The 21149-nt window shown below is 39.7% G+C and overlaps 1 protein-coding gene across 1 annotated transcript in view; it reads left to right on the top strand.

Annotated features, from left to right (window-relative positions):
- LOC133562896 (P2X purinoceptor 3-like) overlaps positions 1-21149 on the top strand; it is a 90640-nt gene that overhangs the window by 42385 nt on the left and 27106 nt on the right. Inside the window, exons 7-9 of the mRNA XM_061916712.1 lie at positions 11258-11399; positions 15003-15139; positions 17178-17271. Of these exons, the coding sequence (XP_061772696.1) occupies positions 11258-11399; positions 15003-15139; positions 17178-17271 (373 nt within the window). The remainder of the gene's footprint in view (positions 1-11257; positions 11400-15002; positions 15140-17177; positions 17272-21149) is intronic.

The following is a 21149-nucleotide window of genomic DNA, read 5'->3' as shown; positions in this document are numbered from 1 at the left end:
GACAAACTGGTGTCTAAAAGTTTCATTTACGGACGTTCCCAAATAGGTTTTGGAGTGATTGTGTGTGTTCTGTGTTTTTTTTAACAAATCAAGTTTAAACTAATTTAAACTTACCTGTAATTCATTCAAATACACTTGAACACCCCAACAAAAAATGCAGTACAGTACAATATTCTAAAGCCAAAACCAGAGCCAGAATTTTCCCCATCACATATATTACATAGAGTGTAAGGTTTTATATATTTTCACATTGATCTGAGTATTCACTCACATGCATACATATATGCTTTTTGTGTTTTAGCTGTTACCTGGTCTTGTGGATACATCTGCAAAGGAAGATAAGATCAACTTCAACAGCAGCAGTCGAGAGGCAAATAACAGCCACTTTTTAACTTTTAGTGTAATTGCTATTACACTTTGTAAAGTAAAATGTTTCCAGGTATTATTTACTTTGCTTAGCAAGGTCTTACCTAAGTTAATTGCTGTCCTCATAGAGTCGAATGGCAAAACTGAGAAAGCACCATGAGGAATGCTTCAATCGACATCAAATTGCAGAGGAGCAGCGAAATACCAAAGATAGACAACATACCAATATTCTGTTAAAGCGTGCACGGCTGGCTCAGAAACTGGCAGAACTGGATGCTCTTGTGAGTATTGTGAACATTGCTGTCTACTCAACTCTTTTCTTCATCTCAATTAATAGGAAATTCACTCAATAGGAGATGCAAACTGGTTGATCTATTTATAGCTGTATATCCAAACAGGGAAGGCAGTCATTTTAATTTTATTTTGCTCAGTCTGTTTTCATTAAAAGTGCTCCTGGCATCTCAGATATGGCTTTGACTTAGAATTAAAAAACAAGTACTTAATATCAAATGTATATCAGTGTAGAGCCTAAAAATACAGATATTTACTTTCTTCATCTTCCCTTTGGACCATTTGAATGTTTTCACCAATTCAATTTGGTTGTGCCGAGGGCAAAATATGAGGCTGATCAGCGTGCACACAATTTCCGCAGGACTTTTAAAATGGAGTGAACATTGAGTGCAAGTGTGTGTGCAGTCACCGGCATGTCATTTACGTTTTTTGGGTGCACCTGTGCTTTTCATATGGATCCTGTGCAATGTTTTATATATGAAAACTGGAACAGGAGGATCCTGTTTTCTGTAGCTCCAGCAAGGAAACAGGACTTACTCCTTGAGTTCTCAGTCTTGTTTGGCTTAAGTGCGATGGGACTCCAGATGTTTTTCCTTTTTTTCAGCCTGAGCAGTATGATAGAGAGAGATGCATGGTTTACTGACCAAATACTCTATAAAAGTAATGAATATTTAACATTTTGATAATATATCACTTAGGACAGCCATAAAAAGTCCAAATTGTACTAAACTTTGGTCTGTCAACTGGTAACATTTTTATTTTCAGGCCCCATTTCCAAATTGGTGAAATACCTCTGGCACAAAATATTGAAATTTGGACTACTATGTAAAAAAAAAAAAAAAAGTAACAGCACAAGATTTAGGGAATGCTTAGATGGATATTTTATGTTTCTTAATCTATTTCTTTCTAGTTCACTTTTTTTTCCATCTGCCAGCAGATGGATGGTTTTAGAAAACCATGGCTGTAAACGCAATGCAACCTTCTCACTATATTGTAATGCATGTTTACAGCTACGTACAGCTATTAAAATGCAGAATTTAAGATACAGAATACTGTCCCTTCTTTTATGACTAACTTTTGGACTTTTGTAAGAGTAAGGCAATATTAATTTTTTTTATAACAATTGGTTTAATTTTACTAAAAGTTTTGTTATTGTACTTGAACATAGTACCATATTTCCTTGGTTGATTTTTAACATTTTCTCGCATCTTTTCCTCAGCTGACTTCAGAATCTCCCTTGGATGATGCCATTGAGGAGGAGCATGATGTTATTCAAGTATGTTTACAATAGACTGGGGGCCATGTTTCTAATGATTCACATTTTCTTTATTAATGGAGCATTATTATAGCAGTGAAAGGGTTGCTATACATCTCCCTTTTTGTAAAAGCAAACATAATTTGAATATTACAAATACAACATTTGGTTTGTCTTTTTAGACACTAGCCTCATCAGACGCTTCATCGGCAGATGAATCAACAATGGCCAGTGATCTAGCGGACAGTGGAGAGCAACTAACGATAAAGGTGACACTACTGCTTTAAGCTTATTTGGCTTACAGCAGTTTCCATAATATGGATAGCATCAGTGTTAGAATTTGGCATCATTAATAAAAACATCATTCTAATTATCACTATTTTATCGATTTTAAGATGATGTTCAGAAATACACTGTTTATGTAGATTGTTTATTTTCATAAAGTTATTATCCATACTGAGGATCGAAGCATGATTTATCATTATGGTAGTGTAATGGAATTGGTCATAAATCATGCCCCCAAAACACCACTATGTCTAACATCCTTTTCAAATGAACCAGTTACTTTTGAAGGTCTGTATTGCCTAGTATTTTATACAAGGTCAAAAATGCACGTGAGACTGTTATTTAAACATACTAGAATGTTTTTATCCTTTTTGTTTTTCAGACAAGAGCACCTGTCGCTTGTTCATCATCATCGTCAGACTTTCAGCATTGGGAGGGTTTTTCCGCAGATGACTCAAAAAGGAAGTCGTTAAGACAGAGAAAGGTATTTTCCTGCAAAATAACTAATGATGTAACAGTATACAGAAGTCACAGTTAGGTGTGTACCTTAACAGGGGGATCATGGTTTACGAAGATTTTGGTTCAATAGTTTTTAACTGACAGTAGTGAAGTTATTTGATGTCTGCATTATCTTTTTTATTTGAATAAAATTAGCTAAATTTGCGTTTTTTCCCATATACAGCTAAAAGAGAGAAAGCTGATGTAATAAAAGTGCAGTCCATCAACACAGTGCAATAAACTTTGCATTTTTGTTTTCCTTAGGCACCTACATATAGGGAAAAATCTCCTGATGCATCTGATACCACAGACTATAATGACTCGGACTATGTTCCAGACTCTGAAGGACGTTCACCTGAGCTTGATGAGGACATAGAACTCAATCTAGTTGCAAAAAAGCCCCTGCTGTCTCCGCGATATCCCCTTTTATCTTCAGCTAGCGAAGCCATTGATTCTGAAATTGAAACTGTAAAAACAAACACCACAGTTAGCCCTAAGAAAATGAACTCCAACACTTCAAGTAAGAGAAAGAGCTCATTTCCTCATTCTAAGGAGAGCAACTCGAGCAGTCCAAAAAAAAGCAGAGTCCAACAGCTTTCAGATTCAATGAAAGTATTCCCTCCCCCGAAGTCCAAAAGTTGTCGAGTGTATAACAAAAGAAACTACTGTCTTTATTGCTTCAAGCCTTCTTCAAAAATTGCACGACACCTGGAAGCTGTGCACGGAAATGTGGAAGAGGTTGCTAGAGCATTCCTACATCCAAAGAACTCAACAAAGAGACGCAATGAGTTAAATATTCTGAGGCGGCGTGGAAACTTTGCCTATAATGCTCTTGTTGTACGTAAGGGAGCTGGAGAGCTCCAGGCCTGCTACAGACCTCGAAATGCTAGATCTGCTTCTGATTTTATTCATTGCTTTCATTGTCAAGGACTCTATAGCAAGAGGAGTTTGTGGAAGCACACACATACTCCCTTATGTCCATTTTGGGGGCGCCCATAAAAATACCATACTTTTGAGGACACCACTTTCTGAGAGGTTTAGAGTGATGCCAGTATGTAGGATGTATCACTGGGAATTCCCAGATTATGGAAATCACCTGAGATTTTAGTTTCAAACGACTTTTTTTCAAAAAGTAAAAATACCATCACATTGGGGACAAATATTTTTAAAGTCCATTTTGGGGACTTCAATCGTACACAGATACACAAACTCACTAAAGTCACTTTTAGGTACCCCACATTCCTTTGGGGACAAAAATCTATAAAAGTAATTGTAACATGTATAGTATGTTTGCTATGTTTATGAGAATATTCAACCTTCAAATTCAGTGTCAACACTGTTCCTAACGTATCCAAAGAAATGCATTAATTTACTCATATTTAACTTTAAGTACAAAGCAAAACAACTGATGGACGATGGCTAGACTAATGGCCAACCTGTGCCATACTAACAAGTATTATATTGACAGAACTATCCCTGTGCCTCGCCAGAACAGTTGGGTTTCAACATAATTCTTTAGGAAACACTGTTCTAAATAAAATGATTTAATATGTTAGCCTGCCACATTGGCACCACTATCAAATCTGCATGAAAATAAACATCACCCAACAAAGTAAGGTATGCTGTCAACATGTGTTTTACTAACAGAATGCATGGACATCATGTACCAGAGCCCAGGAGAGGAAATTGAAAGTCAAGACAGTAGACTGTAATTTTTAATAGTTGACTACAAAGCTCAGAGTAACAATTATAGCATTTTACAAACCCTGTTTCCATATGAGTTGGGAAATTGTGTTGGATGTAAATATAAACAGAATACAATGATTTGCAAGTCATTTTCAAGCCATATTCAGTTGAATATGCTACAAGGACAACATATTTGATGTTCAAACTGATAAACAATTTTTTTTGCTAATAATCATTAACTTTAGAATTTGATGCCAGCAACACGTAACAAAGAAGTTGGGAAAGGTGGCGATAAATACTGATAATGTTGAGAAATTCTCATCAAAGACTTATTTGGAACATCCCACAGGTGTGCAGGCTAATTGGGAACAGGTGGGTGCCGTGATTGGGTATAAAAACAGCTTCCATGAAATGCTGAATAATTCACAAACAAGGATGGGGCGAGGGTCACCACTTTGTAAGCAAATTGTTGAACAGTTTTAGAACAACATTTCTCAGCCAGCTATTGCAAGGAATTTAGGGATTTTACCATCTACGGTGCATAAAATCATCAAAAGATTCAGAGAATCTGGAGAAATCACTGCACATAAGCGATTATATTACAGACTTTTGATCCCTCAGGTGGTACTGCATCAAAAACCGACATCAGTGTGTAAAGGATATCACCATATGGGCTCAGGAACACTTCATAAAACCACCGTCAGTAAATACAGTTGGTTGCTACATCTGTAAGTGCAAGTTAAAACTCTGCTATGCAAAGTAAAACCCATTTATCAACAACACCAAGGAACGTCGCTGGCTTCTCTGGGCCCGAGCTCATCTAAGATGGACTGATGCAAAGTGGAAAAGTGTTCTGTGGTCTGACAAGTCCACATTTCACATTATATTTGGAAACTGTGCACGTGGTGTCCTCCGTAACAAAAAGGAAAATAACCATCCGGATTGTTTTAGGCGCAAAGTTGAAAAGCCAGCATCTGTGATGGTATGGGGGTGTATTAGTGCCCAAGGCATGGGTAACTTACACATCTGTGAAGGCACCATTAATGCTGAATGGTCCATACAGGTTTTGTAGCAACATATGTTGTCATCCAAGCAACGTTATCATGGACGCCCCTGCTTATTTCAGCAAAACAATGCCAAGCATGGTTTCGTAGTAAAAGAGTGCGGGTGCTTTCCTGGCCCGCCTGCAGTCCAGACATGTCCCCCATCGAAAATGTGTGGCGCATTATGAAGCGTAAAATACGACAACAAGACCCCGGACTGTTGAAAAACTTAAGCTGAACTTCAAGCAAGAATGGTTAAGAATTCCACTTTCAAAGCTTCAACAATTAGTTTCCTCAGTTCCCAAACGTTTGAGTGTTGTTAAAAGAAAAGGTGATGTAACACAGTGGTGAACATGTCCTTTCCCAACTACTTTGGCACATGTTGCAGCCATGAAATTCAAAGTTAATTATTTGCAAAAAAATAAAAAATAAAGTTTATGAGTTTGAACATCAAATATCTTGTCTTTGTAGCATATTCAACTGAATATGGCTTGAAAAGGATTTGCAAATCATTGTATTCTGTTTATATTTTCATCTAACACAATTTCCCAACTCATATGGAACCGGGGTTTGTAATAGCATAAAACACAGTGCTATTAAAATTTAAGTAACAGGTAGAGTGCTATTATTCTGTAAACTGTTTCAGATAACCCGTATATTTTAACTAACAGTATACATTGAACAAATATACTTTAAAAAGGTGCACTTTAAAAACACAGGAGTTCAACATTTTGTCTGTTAGTTCCGTAACAAGCAATGAAAAAATTTAACGCAACAAAAATTGTTATTGTTTAGCACAAGCCTTTCTCTTCAAGGCAGTGATTCGGTTTCTGACGTAATTTTTTACACCAGTCCATTTGCGGTCTCTCAGTGCGGGCTCTGCATTGATACACTGAAGACAGTCCATCTTCTGTGGTATCTTGCAAGCGTGTATGAAGTGCATCATGTGTTTTTCAACAGCACCTACCTCATTTTTGTCCCACTTACGTTTCAAGTTATCTCTGTCTGTAAAGAAAAGAGAAAAGGGGATATCAAGTTACCTCCAAAAGATGGAAGACCATAAATACAAGGTAGTATTACACTAGTTTTTAATTTCTAAACCAAAAAGCACAATAGTTTGTGATTTTAAATTAATGTAGATTAATTTCAACTATTCTGAGTACAATATGAATTAGGCATGCTAACGATTTTTACACATTTTAAGACTAGAACTCCCAGGATTTTTTGCTCTACCTATAAAACCCAGAGGGCATCCAATCGGCTGGAAGGTCCCCTGTGAACCTTCCTTTTGTTATGTAAATGGGCAATCACTGGGCCACTTCACTCAAAACACCTTGATATAGAATAGGGGAGGGGGAGAATCAGATAGGAGCTGATGTAGAAGTTATCAGGACCCTACAACACTGGGCTTCCAACATCCCTACCAGACACATAGGAAAAGTAAAAGAACAGAACCACAATGCAATAGCTAGTAAAAAATATGCGGCAGCAGTGTTTATGGATCTAGCATTTGACACAATTAATCACAATATTTTAATCAAAAAACTAGAACGATATGGCATCAGAGGGTTAGTCTTATCTAACGAACAGGAAACAATACGTGAAGCTAGGCGAACACACTTCCACAATGCTAAATATATCCTGTGGTGTACTTCAGGGATCAATACTAGGACCTAAATTATTCAATCTCTATATAAATGACATTTGTAAAGTTACAAGAGATTTAAAGTTAGTATTATTTGCGGATGAAACAACAGCGTTTGGTTGAGGAGAGAACACAAGGAGGATAATACAAATAATAACAGAAGAAATGAACAAATTAAAAAAATGGTTTGACAAAAACAGACTATCATTGAATCTCAGTAAGACTAAAATAATGATATTTGCTAACAGTAGAAAAGTGTCAAACACAAATACAAATAGACGGAATAGAAATTGAAAGAGTAAATGAAACCAAATTTCTAGGTATAATGATTGATGAAAAATTGAACTGGAAATCTCATGTAAAAAAACATACAACATTAAGTAGCAAGAAATACGTCAATAATGAATAAAGCCAAAAATGTTCTGGACCAAAAATCACTTTATATTCTCTACTGCTCACTAGTGTTACCATATCTGAGTTACTGTGTAGAAATATGGGGAAATAATTACAAAAGTACATTTCATTCACTAACAGTGTTACAAAAAAGATCAGTTAGAATAATACATAATATTGGATATAGAGAACATGCAAACCCTTTATTTATTGAATCAAAGATACTGAAATTCCACCACATTGTGAAATTGCAAACAGCAAAAATGATACACAAATTGCAAACAACTAAAATGATACACAAAGCAAACTAAAACCTGCTTCACAAGAATATACAACAATTCTTCTCAACAAAAGAGGAGAAATATAATCTTGGTGAAAAATGTAATTTCAAACATTTGTATGCACGTACAACACTTAAGACCTTCAGTATATCAGTATGTAGAATTAAATGATGGAATGGATTAAGCAAAGCAATCAAACAATGTACTAATATCATCCACTTCAAGAAACTCTTCAAACTTAAAGTCTTTACGAAGCACAAAAAAGAAGAAACAAGATAAACATTCTGAATTTATTCACCCATTCATTCTTTCATTCTCAAAATAATCTTACTCATCTCATCGTATGGACTAAAACCTACTTCACCAATTATTTATTTCTATTGTGATTACTTAGGGAGTATATTGTAAATACTTTGAAAACAGGAAGTGAACAAAAGTTTTAGCAACTGTTATGTAAAAGAAAAGGGGTATGATTAAATAAGCTCTGCTTCTTCCTACTCCTTTTCCAACATGTTGAAAACAGAAACTGGAAATTGTGTTGTACAATGTTGTATGCGCGCATGTTCCAAATAAACTTAACTCAACTCAAGGGGCACTGCCACGCTATTGACCAATGTGGCCATAATGGCTCATTATGGCCGTTTACTGCAACCGTTTACATAACAAAAGAAGGACCTTCCAGCCGATCGGCTGACCTGTGGGTTTTATAGGTAGAAAAGCCAAATGGATGCTTTCTGGGAGTTCAAGTGTTAACCAATACTACAACCTGCTATAGCAGTGGTTCTCCACCTTTTTTCAGTGATGTACCCCCTGTGAATTTTTTTTTAATTCAAGTACCCCCTAATCAGAGCAAAGCATTTTTGGTTGAAAAAAAGAGATAAAGAAGTAAAATACAGCACTATGTCATTAGTTTCTGATTTATTAAATTGTATATATATATTTGTAGTTGTCTTTCTTGAAATATTTGGAAAAAAAGATATAAAAATAACTAAAAACTTGTTGGAAAATAAACAAGTGATTCAATTCTAAATAAAGATTTCTACACATAGAAGTAATCATCAACTTAAAGTGTCCTCTTTGGGGATTGTAATAGACATCCATCTGGATTCATCAACTTACTTCTAAACATTTCTTCACAAAAAAAGAAATCTTTAACATCAATATTTATGGAACATGTCCACAAAAAATCTAGCTGTCAACACTGAATATTGCATTGTTGCATTTTTTTTCACAGTTTATGAACTTACATTCATATTTTGTTGAAGTATTATTAAATAAATATATAAAATATGTTTGAATTGTTGCTATTTTTAGAATATTAAAAAAAAAATCTCACATACCCCTTGGCATACCTTCAAATACCCCCATTTGAGAACCACTGTGCTATAGGACTGCTACAGCATTAACTGACTGAGTACAGTGCAGATTCTGTCATCATATCCAACTTTGGGGTTTTACTGGGAACATTACTGCTACTTCATACAACACATGAATCCTATCTGGATTTTACCTTGATTGAGAGTGATATCAGAAGAAGTGGGGAGAGGTGAATTTGTCATGTCTGCCTCATGGTCATCTTCAGCTATAGTCTCTGTGCCTGAGTTGACATTGGCAGGCTCATCCTCATCACTTGATACATCTGGGTCTTGTGAAGACTCAACTTTTTCTGAGGTGACAATGTAAGAAAATAAAAAAAAAATTAAATAAACCTTTTGAAAAGTAGCATAAAGATAAGAAACTCAGAATGGACTGCCTTCATTACTTAAATTACAAATTTAGGCAAAGTAATTTTGTATATTAAAATTACACATAACATGATTACACACATTGCCAATGAGGAAAATACAGAGCAGTGATGATGCATTTCTCATGAGACAATAGCTGTGGTTTACATCTAACCTTAATATAATTGTAATAATATACACACATCCATACCTTCTGGGTCAATCTCAATGTCGTCAAGTGCTTGACCTTTATACTGGGAGAGGGTCCCCTTCTCCACTGCCAAAAGCACTTTGCTCATTTTGGCAAGCTGTAGTGTTCCCTGTGGCAGGCGGTAATACTGCCTGTGCACACGAATGTCATGACCCAGAAAGTCTGCTAGTTGATCTGATTCATTTTCCTGAAGACTGAGTACTTGTGACATTGTAGCAATGTGCTTCCGCAGCCTTGTTGATGTTAAGACTTCTGGATTTTTAGCACCACTCTCCTTTCCAAACTTTTTGATGCATTCTCCCCCTCTGTAAGCAGACAATGCACCAGGCCTAGCAAACATGTAAATGTTCTCCTTGAGTACTCCACACATCTCACGAGTTTGCGCTAGGAGCTCCATGGCTGAGAGCATTGATGGCTTTAGCAGCACAGGGACTCCTCTTCCTCGTTTTCCCCTGATTTCTACCCTGATGAAGAAATCGCACATCTTCTTTTCAAGAGGGGTGAGACAGGCCTCCATGTCTTTGTTGTGTTCTGACCTTTTCCTTGCCATGAAAGTGGCCAACTCCATCCTTGACACCTCTCCTTCTCTTCTTCTGTTAAAAATGATCACCTGTGCCAGTGTCACTTTGGCAAGTGTTGCATAGCTGTTTGCAGAGGGAGAGAGTTTCAGCATTCTTTCAGCAACATCTTTTACTTTCTCCATGTGAGAGTCCAAACATTTGACGTCTTCAGTGAAAGGTAAAATTGACGGTGCATTCCACTTCTGCTCTCTCATAGTGGTTGTTGCACCTCTGGTTATAAGTGCCTTCCATCTGAAGCTTTTAATGGTCTTGAATTCACGAGCGTATTTCACCAGGGTGTCATCTCTGTCGACTGTGGACAAATTATCAGTCTCTACCAGCTCACAAAGTAAACCCAGACTGTGGCCAACCTTTAGGGCCAAGGAAGGTGTGAGAAATGTGTTGTTCTCTGGCTTGTACCCAGCCAACTCTTTCACTGCAGATATCACACTGTTGAAGTTGGATGGGTAGATGAGTTCCTCTGCTTTCTGTATAGGAGTTTTCTTCTGAGCAACTACTAACAGTCGCCCCATTTCTCGAAGTCTTTGTCTTATTAAGTCGTGGCTGTTCTTACTTGACCCATTTAGATCAAAGAGGTGTTGTCCAAACTGCAGTAGAAGTTTGTCATTTTGGATCGTAAGAGTCACCTCATCATAGTTCATGCAGGAAATTACACTCTTCAAGCCCTCACTAATCTCATGAACAACAGCTGTTTTTAGAGCACATTTGGATCGAACTCGCTGCTTCCCAGTCCTGGATTCTTCATCGGTGTCCCTCCGTGCTGGACAGATTTCCTCAAAAGTATGGTATTTTTATGGGCGCCCCCAAAATGGACATAAGGGAGTATGTGTGTGTGTGTGTGTGCGTGTGTGCAAATAAAAAAAAAAAGAAAAGTGTACAGCGAAAAATATGTAACCATGATTTGTTATGACTTTTAAAAGGTGTAAAAGTTCCAGGGGTGTGAATAGTTTTTCAAGCCACCGTACATGATATACTGTTTGATGCGTGTTTGTGTGCAGAGGGAATTTCCTCCCCACCATCACTGACAAATATATCAAGAAGTGCAACTTTGACAAGGTCAATAACACGTATTGCCCAATCTTCAGAGTGGGAGATGTGGTCCGTTATGCTCATCAGAACTTCACCAAACTGGCAGACAAGGTAAAGTTTTGTTTTTCATTTATCGAAATTGCATGAAAGTGGCATGTACATAATGTGCCCACTTCACTGGTTTTGGGTTTTGTATTTAAAAGCAAAAAACCTTGTCTAAACAGTCAATCCGTAACACATGTTTTTTTTGTCTTTTTTTTCTTTTGGGGGCCAAATTTGCGGTAACGTGCTTTAAACAGAGCGTAAAAGAATACAAAGCTCCGTGTTGTACATACCTGGCACTTGTTGTTTACCCTTCAAAATAAAAATGAAAAAAATACATCGGCTGCAGTTTACAGTTACTTATATCCAGGTACTTTTAAAAATGTTAAATACATAAATCCATTAACGAAATATGATTTTAGTTTTTTATAACACGTAAAATGTGTTCCTTAAGGCTCTGGATGCTGTGGGGCTGTCTTGGTTGACATCGGGGGCGGTACCTCTGGATTGGCAGACCGGGGTGGTGGTTCCTCTCTTTAAGAAGGGGGACCGGAGGGTGTGTTCCAACTATCATGGGATCACACTCCTCAGCCTTCCCGGTAAGGTTTATTCAGGTGTACTGGAGAGGAGGCTACGTCGGATAGTCGAACCTCGGATTCAGGAGGAGCAGTCTGGTTTTCGTCCTGGTCGTGGAACTGTGGACCAGCTCTATACTCTCCGCAGGGTTCTTGAGGGTGCATGGGAGTTTGCCCAACCAGTCTACATGTGCTTTGTGGACTTGGGGAAGGCATTCGACCGTGTCCCTCGGGAAGTCCTGTAGGGAGTGCTCAGAGAGTATGGGGTATCGGACTGTCTTATTGTGGCGGTCCGTTCCCTGTATGATCAGTGTCAGAGCTTGGTCCGCATTGCCGGCAGTAAGTCGAACACATTTCCAGTGAGGGTTGGACTCCGCCAAGGCTGTCTTTTGTCACCGATTCTGTTCATAACTTTTATGGACAGAATTTTTAGGCGCAGTCAAGGCGTTGAGGGGTTCCGGTTTGGCGACCGCAGGATTAGGTCTCTGCTTTTTGCAGATGATGTGGTCCTGATGGCTTCATCTGACCAGGATCTTCAGCTCTCACTGGATCGGTTCGCAGCCGAGTGTGAAGCGACCGGAATGAGAATCGGCACCTCCAAGTCCGAGTCCATGGTTCTCGCCCGGAAAAGGGTGGAATGCCGTCCCAGGGTTTTTCTGCAGGCGAGCTACTTTTCAATTGACCAACTCGAGGGGATTTACCTCATTTATATATATCATTTATATTTATTTATTTATGAAAGAGACATTTTTGTAAACAAGTTAAATGTGTTTAATGATAATACAAGCATGTGTAACACATATAGATGTCTTTCTTTCACAAAGACAAGAATATAAGTTGGTGTATTACCTGATTCTGATGACTTGCATTGATTGGAATCAGACAGTAATGATGATAACGCCCACATTTTCAAATGGAGGAGAAAAAAAGTTGTCCTTTCTGTACAATACCACACGAAAGTGGTTGGTTTTTGGCATCTAATTCATCCAGCTTCCATAAACTTTACAAGAAAAACATTGGCGACAAATTCCGTAGCTTGCTTGATTGACATTCACGGCACCCGAGGGTCTTGTGAGATGACGCTGGCTGCTGCCAGTTCATTATTATGAAAAAATGACAGAGAGGAAGGCGAGAAACACTTTTTATTTCAACAGACTTTCGCGCCGTCCCTTCCGTCAAAACTCTAAAGGCCGACTGCACATTTCCTATCTTCACAATAAAAGCCCTGCTTCATGCTGCCTGCGCTAACAAAATAAGAGTCTCGGAAAGCTGGCGTGCACAAGTGATGTGCACGCCAGCTTTCTGAGGGATCGCTTGTGCACGCCAGTTTTCCGAGACTGTATTTAGTTAGCGCAGGCAGCATGAAGCGGGGCTGTTTCTCGCCTTCCTCTCGGTCATATTTTCATAATAATGATCTTGCAGCAGCCAGCGTCATCTCACAAGACCCTCCGGTACCGTGAATGTCATTTAAGTGACGTCTTGGTGAAGATTGATGATCACTAATTTTTAGGTTTATTTTTTTTAAAAGCCTGGCTGGAGATCGACTGACACACCCCCCGCGGTCGACTGGTAGCTCGCGATTGACGTAATGAGCACCCCTGCCTTAGGATATTTTCTATGACAATCCACTCTCGCTACAAGAATCGCAGACTTTTAAAACAATTTCAAAGCATATTGTATATGTTTTGGGTCTAAATTAAGTGTTAAATTCCATCCATCCATCCATCCTTCCATTTACTACCGTTTGTGCCTCTCAGGGTCACGGGGGTGCTGGACCTATCCCAGCTGCACCTCATGCTACCTCATCGCAGGGCCAACACAAATCGACAACTTTCACACTCACATTCACACACTAGGGGCAATTTAGTGTTGCCAATCAACCTATCCCAGGGGCGCTCACACTTTTTATGCAGGCGAGCTACTTTTCAATTGACCAAGTCGAGGAGATCTACCTCATTCCTATTTATAATTTATATTTATTTATTTATGAAAGAGACATTTTTGTTAATAAGTTAATGGTGTTTAATGATAATACAAGCATGTTTAACACACATAGATTCCTTTCTTTCGTGAAGACAAGAATATAAGTTGGTGTATTACCTGATTCTGATGACTTGCATTGATTGGAATCAGACAGTAATGATGATAACGCCCACATTTTCAAATGGAGGAAAAAAAAGTCCTCCTTTCTGTCCAATACCACATGAAAGTGGTTGGTTTTGGCATCTCATTTGTCCAACTTGCATACTCGTTTTTAAACACTTTGTTATGAGAGTAGCATACGTGTGTGGCCCTTTGATGTCTGGCAGCAGGTGAGTGACGTCGGTGAGTGTGCGGGTGGGCAAGCAAGTGAGAAAGCGGTCGCTGAGGGCGGGGGAGAAATACATTGGCATCAAACTCCGTAGCTTGCTAGCTTTCTGAGACTCTTATTTTGTTACCACAGGCAGGATGAAACAGGTCTTTTATGGTGAAGACAGGAACTGTGCAGTCGCTCTTTAGAGTTTTGACAGTAGGTACGGAGTCTCTAGAAATAAAATGTGTTTCTCTGCGTCCGCCCTGTTAGTGATTTTTTTCTTAAATATGAGCTCGCAGCAGCCAGCGTCATCTCACAAGATCCTCGGGTGCCGAGAATGTCAAACAACTGACGAAAGTGAAGTCTCGGTATGATTGATGATTGCTCATTTTTATGTCTATTTTTCAATGCCTGGCTTGAGATCGACTGACACACCCTCCGAGATCGACGTAATGCCCACCCCTGCACTATCCCAATAATTGTTTATTTGAATTACAGTGCAATATTTGTCTTAGCTTTGGCTTGAGCGATGTGAAATGACCACGCGGAAACGCAACACATCCTGACCAAGTTTTTGGCCAAACAACACATGCCCCTGTTTTCAGCACATGAATGCCCATAATGTTAAAAAAAACATACTTAAAGTATAAAAATGGTTTGATTCATAATAATAATCCTACTTAGAAATGTGTTTACCACTGTTATGTTCGGTACCAATTAACAGTGATAAATGAGGGGCAACTGTGAATCCACTTTTTATTCTATCCACCTCAGTTCGCATTCTCGATTTTTTTTCCTTGTTAGGGAGGCGTGATTGGAATAAAGATTGGCTGGATGTGTGATCTGGACAAATCTGATGATCAGTGTAACCCTTCATACTCATTCACCAGACTGGATGCAATGTCACAGAAGAATGCTGTCTCCCCAGGTTACAATTTCAGGTAAATTCTGTACCTCCAAGGTTGTAAAGCTTGACATTTGAATTTTAATTTGACATGTTATTTTTATGTTTGATATTGGTTCTATATTTTGAAATATTTTTAACATTATCAATTGGTCACACACAAATGACATTCGTGGCACGCCCCTATAGTTATGGTCCAAAAAATGATTTTAAAGACATGCTCACGTCAGACCCCGCTGCAGAAAAAACATTGGGGGGCATAACATTTTTTCAGGGGGGTCCCCTGCCAAAAATAGATTCCCGCCACGTTAAAGCTACACTCCTGGGGCTTCATCTGGCCACAACTTATTATTACGTGTGAGACAAACTCTGTGTGGTTTAAGGATATGCATTTGAAATTTTTGAAGCTTTTAACGTGTCCAAAAAATTAAAAAGTAGGCCATTTCTTTGCATCACAACATAACAATGGAAAAATGATCAAATACTGCACTCGTATACAATTAAGACATGAATATGACTTTAGGCCAATAATCTGTAGAATATGTTTAGAAAAATCTTGCGATACAGCGGAGCCTCTATATTTGAAATGTGATGTGGCAAGAAACGTTAGTAGAGGAAAATGTTTGCCAACAATTGATCAATGGTTAAAGGGGAACATTATCAGCAGACCTATGTAAGTGTCAATATATACCTTGATGGTGCAGGAAAAAGACCATATATTTTTTTAAACGATTTCCGAACTCTAAATGGGTGAATTTTGGCGAATTAAACGCCTTTCTGTTTATTGCTCTGGAGGCGATGACGTCAGAAAGTGACGTGGCCGAGGTAATACAGCCGCCATTTTCATTTTCAACACATTGTAAACATTGGGTCTCAGCTCTGTTATTTTCCGTTTTTTCGACTATTTTTTGGAACCTTGGAGACATCATGCCTCATCGGTGTGTTGTCGGAGGGTGTAACAACACTAACAGGGAGGGATTCAAGTTGCACCACTGGCCCGAAGATGCGAAAGTGTCTGCCGCCAGACCCCCATTGAATGTGCCAGAGTGTCTCCACATTTTACCGGCGTTGACAGACATGGCACAGAGATGTATGGATAACCTGCAGATGCATTTGCAACGATAAAGTCAATGAAATCACAAAGGTGAGTTTTGTTGATGTTGACTTATGTGCTAATCAGACATATTTGGTCGCGGCGTGACTGCCAGCTAATCGATGCTACCATGCTATGCTAATCGATGCTAACATGCTATTTACCGGCGGTGTTAAAGCAGACATGGCACAGAGATGTATGGATAACCTGCAGATGCATTTGCAACGATAAAGTCAACGAAATCACAAAGGTGAGTTTTGTTGATGTTGACTGCCAGCTAATCGATGCTAACATGCTACGCTAATTGATGCTAACATGCAATTTACCGGCGGTGCTAAAGCAGACATGGCACAGAGATGTATGGATAACCTGCAGATGCATTTGCAACTATATTACGTTTCCTTCCACCCACATTTAATGCGAAAAAACCACTTACCAATCGACGGATTTAAGTTGCTCCGGTGTCACAAGATGCGAAAGTCCTGATCGTTTGGTCCGCACATTTTACCGGCAATGCTAACGCAGCTATTCGGACATGCTATGGCTATGAATAGCGTCAATAGCTATTCGCTCAATAGCTTCAGTTTCTTCTTCAATACTTTCATACTCCAACCATCCGTTTCAATACATGCGTAATCTGTTGAATCGCTTAAGTCGCTGAAATCCGAGTCTGAATCCGAGCTAATGTCGCTATATCTTGCTGCGGTATTCGCAATTGTTTGTTTACATTGGCAGCACTGTATGACGTCACAGGGAAATGGAAAGTCGCATCGCAAATAGCAAAAATCAAGCACTTTAAAGCTTTTTTTAGGGATATTCAGAGACCGGTAAAATTCCGAAAAAAAACTTCAAAAAATACAACAAGCCACTGGGAACTGATTTTTATTGTTTTTAACCCTTTTGAAATTGTGATAATGTTCCCCTTTAAACAGTTACACTATGAAATGTCCACATTTTTTGACATAGTTGTCTTTTATTGTAGGTTTGCCAAGTATTATAAGATGGAAAATGGAACTGACTATCGCACACTGGTCAAAGCCTATGCCATAAGGTTTGATGTGCTTGTCAATGGAAATGTAAGTAGACATTTTGAGGGTCTGTTATCTGCCAAGTACTTAGCTGATGTTACTTTGGGTGAAATAGTTATTTTATCCCCTGCTGATTTGGTAAATTAACACCCTAAGAAAGATACAAACAATTAATTGTTTTTGTGGTAGCTTTATTGTTTCAAAGAGTGGTAGGAAAAAAAAAAAATTAATAGATTTTATGAAGTCATTTATATTTAATTGATTTAAATAAGTATTTGTATTCAATACAAAATGTGACTTAGTACTATCCATCCATCCATTTTCTACCGCTTATTCCCTTTTGGGGTCACGGGGGGCGCTGGCGCCTATCTCAGCTACAATCGGGCGGAAGGCGGGGTACACCCTGGACAAGTCGCCACCTCATCGCAGGGCCAACACAGAAAGACAGACAACATTCACACTCACATTCACACACTAGGGACCATTTAGTGTTGCCAATCAACCTATCCCCAGGTGCATGTTTTTGGAAGTGGGAGGAAGCCGGAGTACCCGGAGGGAACCCACGCATTCACGGGGAGAACATGCAAACTCCACACAGAAAGATCCCGAGCCTGGATTTGAACCCAGGACTGCAGGACCTTCGTATTGTGAGGCGGACGCACTAACCCCTCTTCCACCGTGAAGCCCTGACTTAGTACTTGGTAGATAAATCCTTGTTGTCTAGTAAAAATATCATGTTTCTTGGAGTTTGTCACCAGGGTTGCACACATGCGAGGCCGTAACTACCATTGAGGACACCAAGATCATGTCCTCTGTATTTTTTAAGTGACAAAAAGAAGATGATATGACTGACTGAAAATATATTTATGTAGGACATCGTGTGCCATGCGGTAGATCATCCTTTCTCAATATAAAAATCTTTGGTCATGCACAGCCTGCTACACCTCCAGACAACGTCTACTTTTACTTTAAACATTATCTAATCCAAAATGTGCTGTCAACATAACATTAACCTTTAAAGCAAATGTAAATTATCGAATGACTAGGCACTTCATATGAAATTTTACCCCCGATGTATTCCTCGCAACATCATGTCCTGTTACTGATCAGAATATGAGGACAGCTCATTTTACTGACTACATAAACCAATTGCTTAGACTCCTCAAGGACTCTAACACATGAAATACTCAAAAGGAACCCCACAAGTGGGTAAAAGTGGAGAATCATTGAGTATTTACAAACTCTGCAAAAATCAGAAGCCATCATAGTATTACCGATGATACCCACAAGAAACATTCCTTGGAATTTATGACCTTTCAAAAATACACAATAATGGGGTTCCACTCAGACCCATTGTAGCATTAACTCTGTGACATGCAATATTGTTAAGTATGTGGCTCCAGCACCCCCTGCGACCCCGAAAGGGACAAGCGGCGGGCAAAGGATGGATGGATAGATGTGGCCAACATTTTATCACCTTTGGTTGACAAATTTCCACATCATGTCCAAAACTCAATTGACTTTGTAGTAAAGCAAATAGAACTAGATGTTTCAAGCACTTTGGTAAGTAGGAACAGTCTTGACGGTAGCAGTCGGTGTGGAGTGGTGAAAAGGAGGGTATGTATGTCATTGGGGTCTTCAGGTGGGCACCCTGCTTCATCGACGTTTCGTTGATTTGAAGCCCACGACGTCTCCAGAGGGCTCAACGGTGTGCCTAGCGTCCCAGGTACACCCCCCTCCATGCCATACCCTCCACATCCTGTTGGACTATGCATGGCAGGGTCGTCCTTTTCCCTGAGTCAGGCCTAAGCCTGACCGCATACCATTGTCTCTTATCTTACCGCCCAGTTGGGGTCCTTGCGCTTAATCCAGAGCCAGTTGCTGGCTTTTTCGGCAGCATTTGACATGGACTTGATAGTCTGTTGGAGGGAGCGTCCTTTCAACCCCATTTTCCTCAACAGACTGATGGTAGATGTGGCAATAAATCCCCTGCATCCCACCTCTACTGGGAAAATGTTGGTCTTCCAGCCGTTCTGGGATGCTTCAGCTGCCAGGTCAGAATATTTGTTTCTCTTCCTCTCGTAAGCCTCTTCAACCCCTTCTTCCCATGGTACTGTCAGCTCCACGACATAAGCCAGCTTTGCTGATGGAGACCACATGACCATGTCTGGCCGGAGTGTTGTAGCCATTATTTCTGGGGGAAACACAAGCTTTTTATCAAGGTCTACTTCCAATTTCCAATCCCGAGCCGACTGCAGGATGCTTGCATTATTTGGTGTCGTTTGACACTCTTGATGTTGGCCAGCTGGTACAAAATGTGTGAAATGGAACTTTCCTGCTGGTGTTTGTGGGAGATTGTTTGTGGTGGTTCGCCTCTGTTCCAGGGTTTTTGCAAGCTCTCTAAGTACTTGGTTATGCCGCCAAGTATAGCGTCCTTGGGTGAGACTTATAGTACACCCTGATAGGATATGTCTTAGAGATGCAAGTACTTGACACAGGGAACAGGCGGGATCTTCTCCGTACCAGGTTTTCAGATTTAGGGGGGACGGTAGCAGGTCATACGTGGCTCTGATGATAAAACTCAATTGTGCTCCCTCCATCTGCCAGATGTCATACCAGTTGAGCTTTTTCTTCTCCAGGCTTTCCCAGTAGGTCCATCTCCCCTGCTTGGCCATTGAGACGGCTTTAGCATGTCGCTCTCCCTCCTCCTGTCTCCTGACTTCCTCTACTACTAGCCGTCTCTTCTGCTCTGATGTTGCTTTGTGCCATCGGGGAGTTTTTGGGACGAGAAAATCCGAGATCTAAAACTGTACAAAAAGGAAACTATATATTTTCATTTGATGCCACCCCCATCCGCACTCCCTGTTTACCAGGATGCAGTCTTGTAAGGGATCACACCTTACAGGATAGATCCACACTAAACCCAGAACAGATTTGCCTTTTGCTGGAACGTTGCCTTAACACTCCATACTCTGAATTTATGGGAACGTTTTACCGACATAAACATGGTTGTGGCATGGGATAACCTGTATCTCCAACTGTAGCAAACCTTTACATGGAAGAGCTCTGAGTTATTTTAAGGGAACAGCACCAAGTCATTGGTACAGACATGTGGATGACCTATGGGTAAAAATCAGAAACCAAAAAGTGCAAGCCTCAGTTGACAAAAACATGAAGTTCACACGTGAGGATGCCAAACACAATAAGTTGCCTTTTTTGGACTGTGATGTCCACATTGGAGAAAATAGGCCTCCATGTCGGGGTTTGCTGAAAACCCACACATACCGATTATTACATACTTTTTGACTTGCACCACCACCACAAACTGGGCATTATCAGAACTATACAACACATAGTTGATAATGCTCCCTCCAGAGAAAGAGTATAGACATTTGAGGGAAGCCCTCCAAACCCATGGTCATCCCAGCTGTGTGTTTGCAATTAGTGCATCCAGTTCCAGAATTAACAAAAACAGAGTAGATGAAGAGGAAAAAGGTGACAGACACAAAAATATTGTTATTCCATAAGTATCAGGTCTATCTGAGAAACTCAGAATTATCAACCAACACAACATTCCAGTACACTTCAAACCAGGCAACACCCTGAGACAGAGACTAGTGGATCCTAAAGACGGTCACCCCACACCCACAAAAACCATCTGGTGTATGCTACCTAGTGTAAATAACTGAGTCAACATATTGGGGGAATACAACAACCAGTAAGCTGTCGCATGGCACTGTATAGAAGGCTAAACTCTTCAGCTGTCTACCTGCACCTCAGGGACATCACTCCTTTGAGAACAAAATGTACAGTTTCTGGAAAGGAAGGATGGATTGTACAAAAGTGGAGTGAGGGAAGCCATCTATGTCAAGGTTGAAAAACTATCCCTTAACAGAGCAGGTGGTCTGCGACGCCACCTGTCTCCT

Source organism: Nerophis ophidion, linkage group LG12, assembly GCF_033978795.1.
Source record: "Nerophis ophidion isolate RoL-2023_Sa linkage group LG12, RoL_Noph_v1.0, whole genome shotgun sequence".
Lineage (NCBI taxonomy): Eukaryota > Metazoa > Chordata > Actinopteri > Syngnathiformes > Syngnathidae > Nerophis > Nerophis ophidion.
The sequence above is the reverse complement of the archived record's forward strand: the minus strand, read 5'-3'. Positions and strand labels throughout refer to the sequence as shown.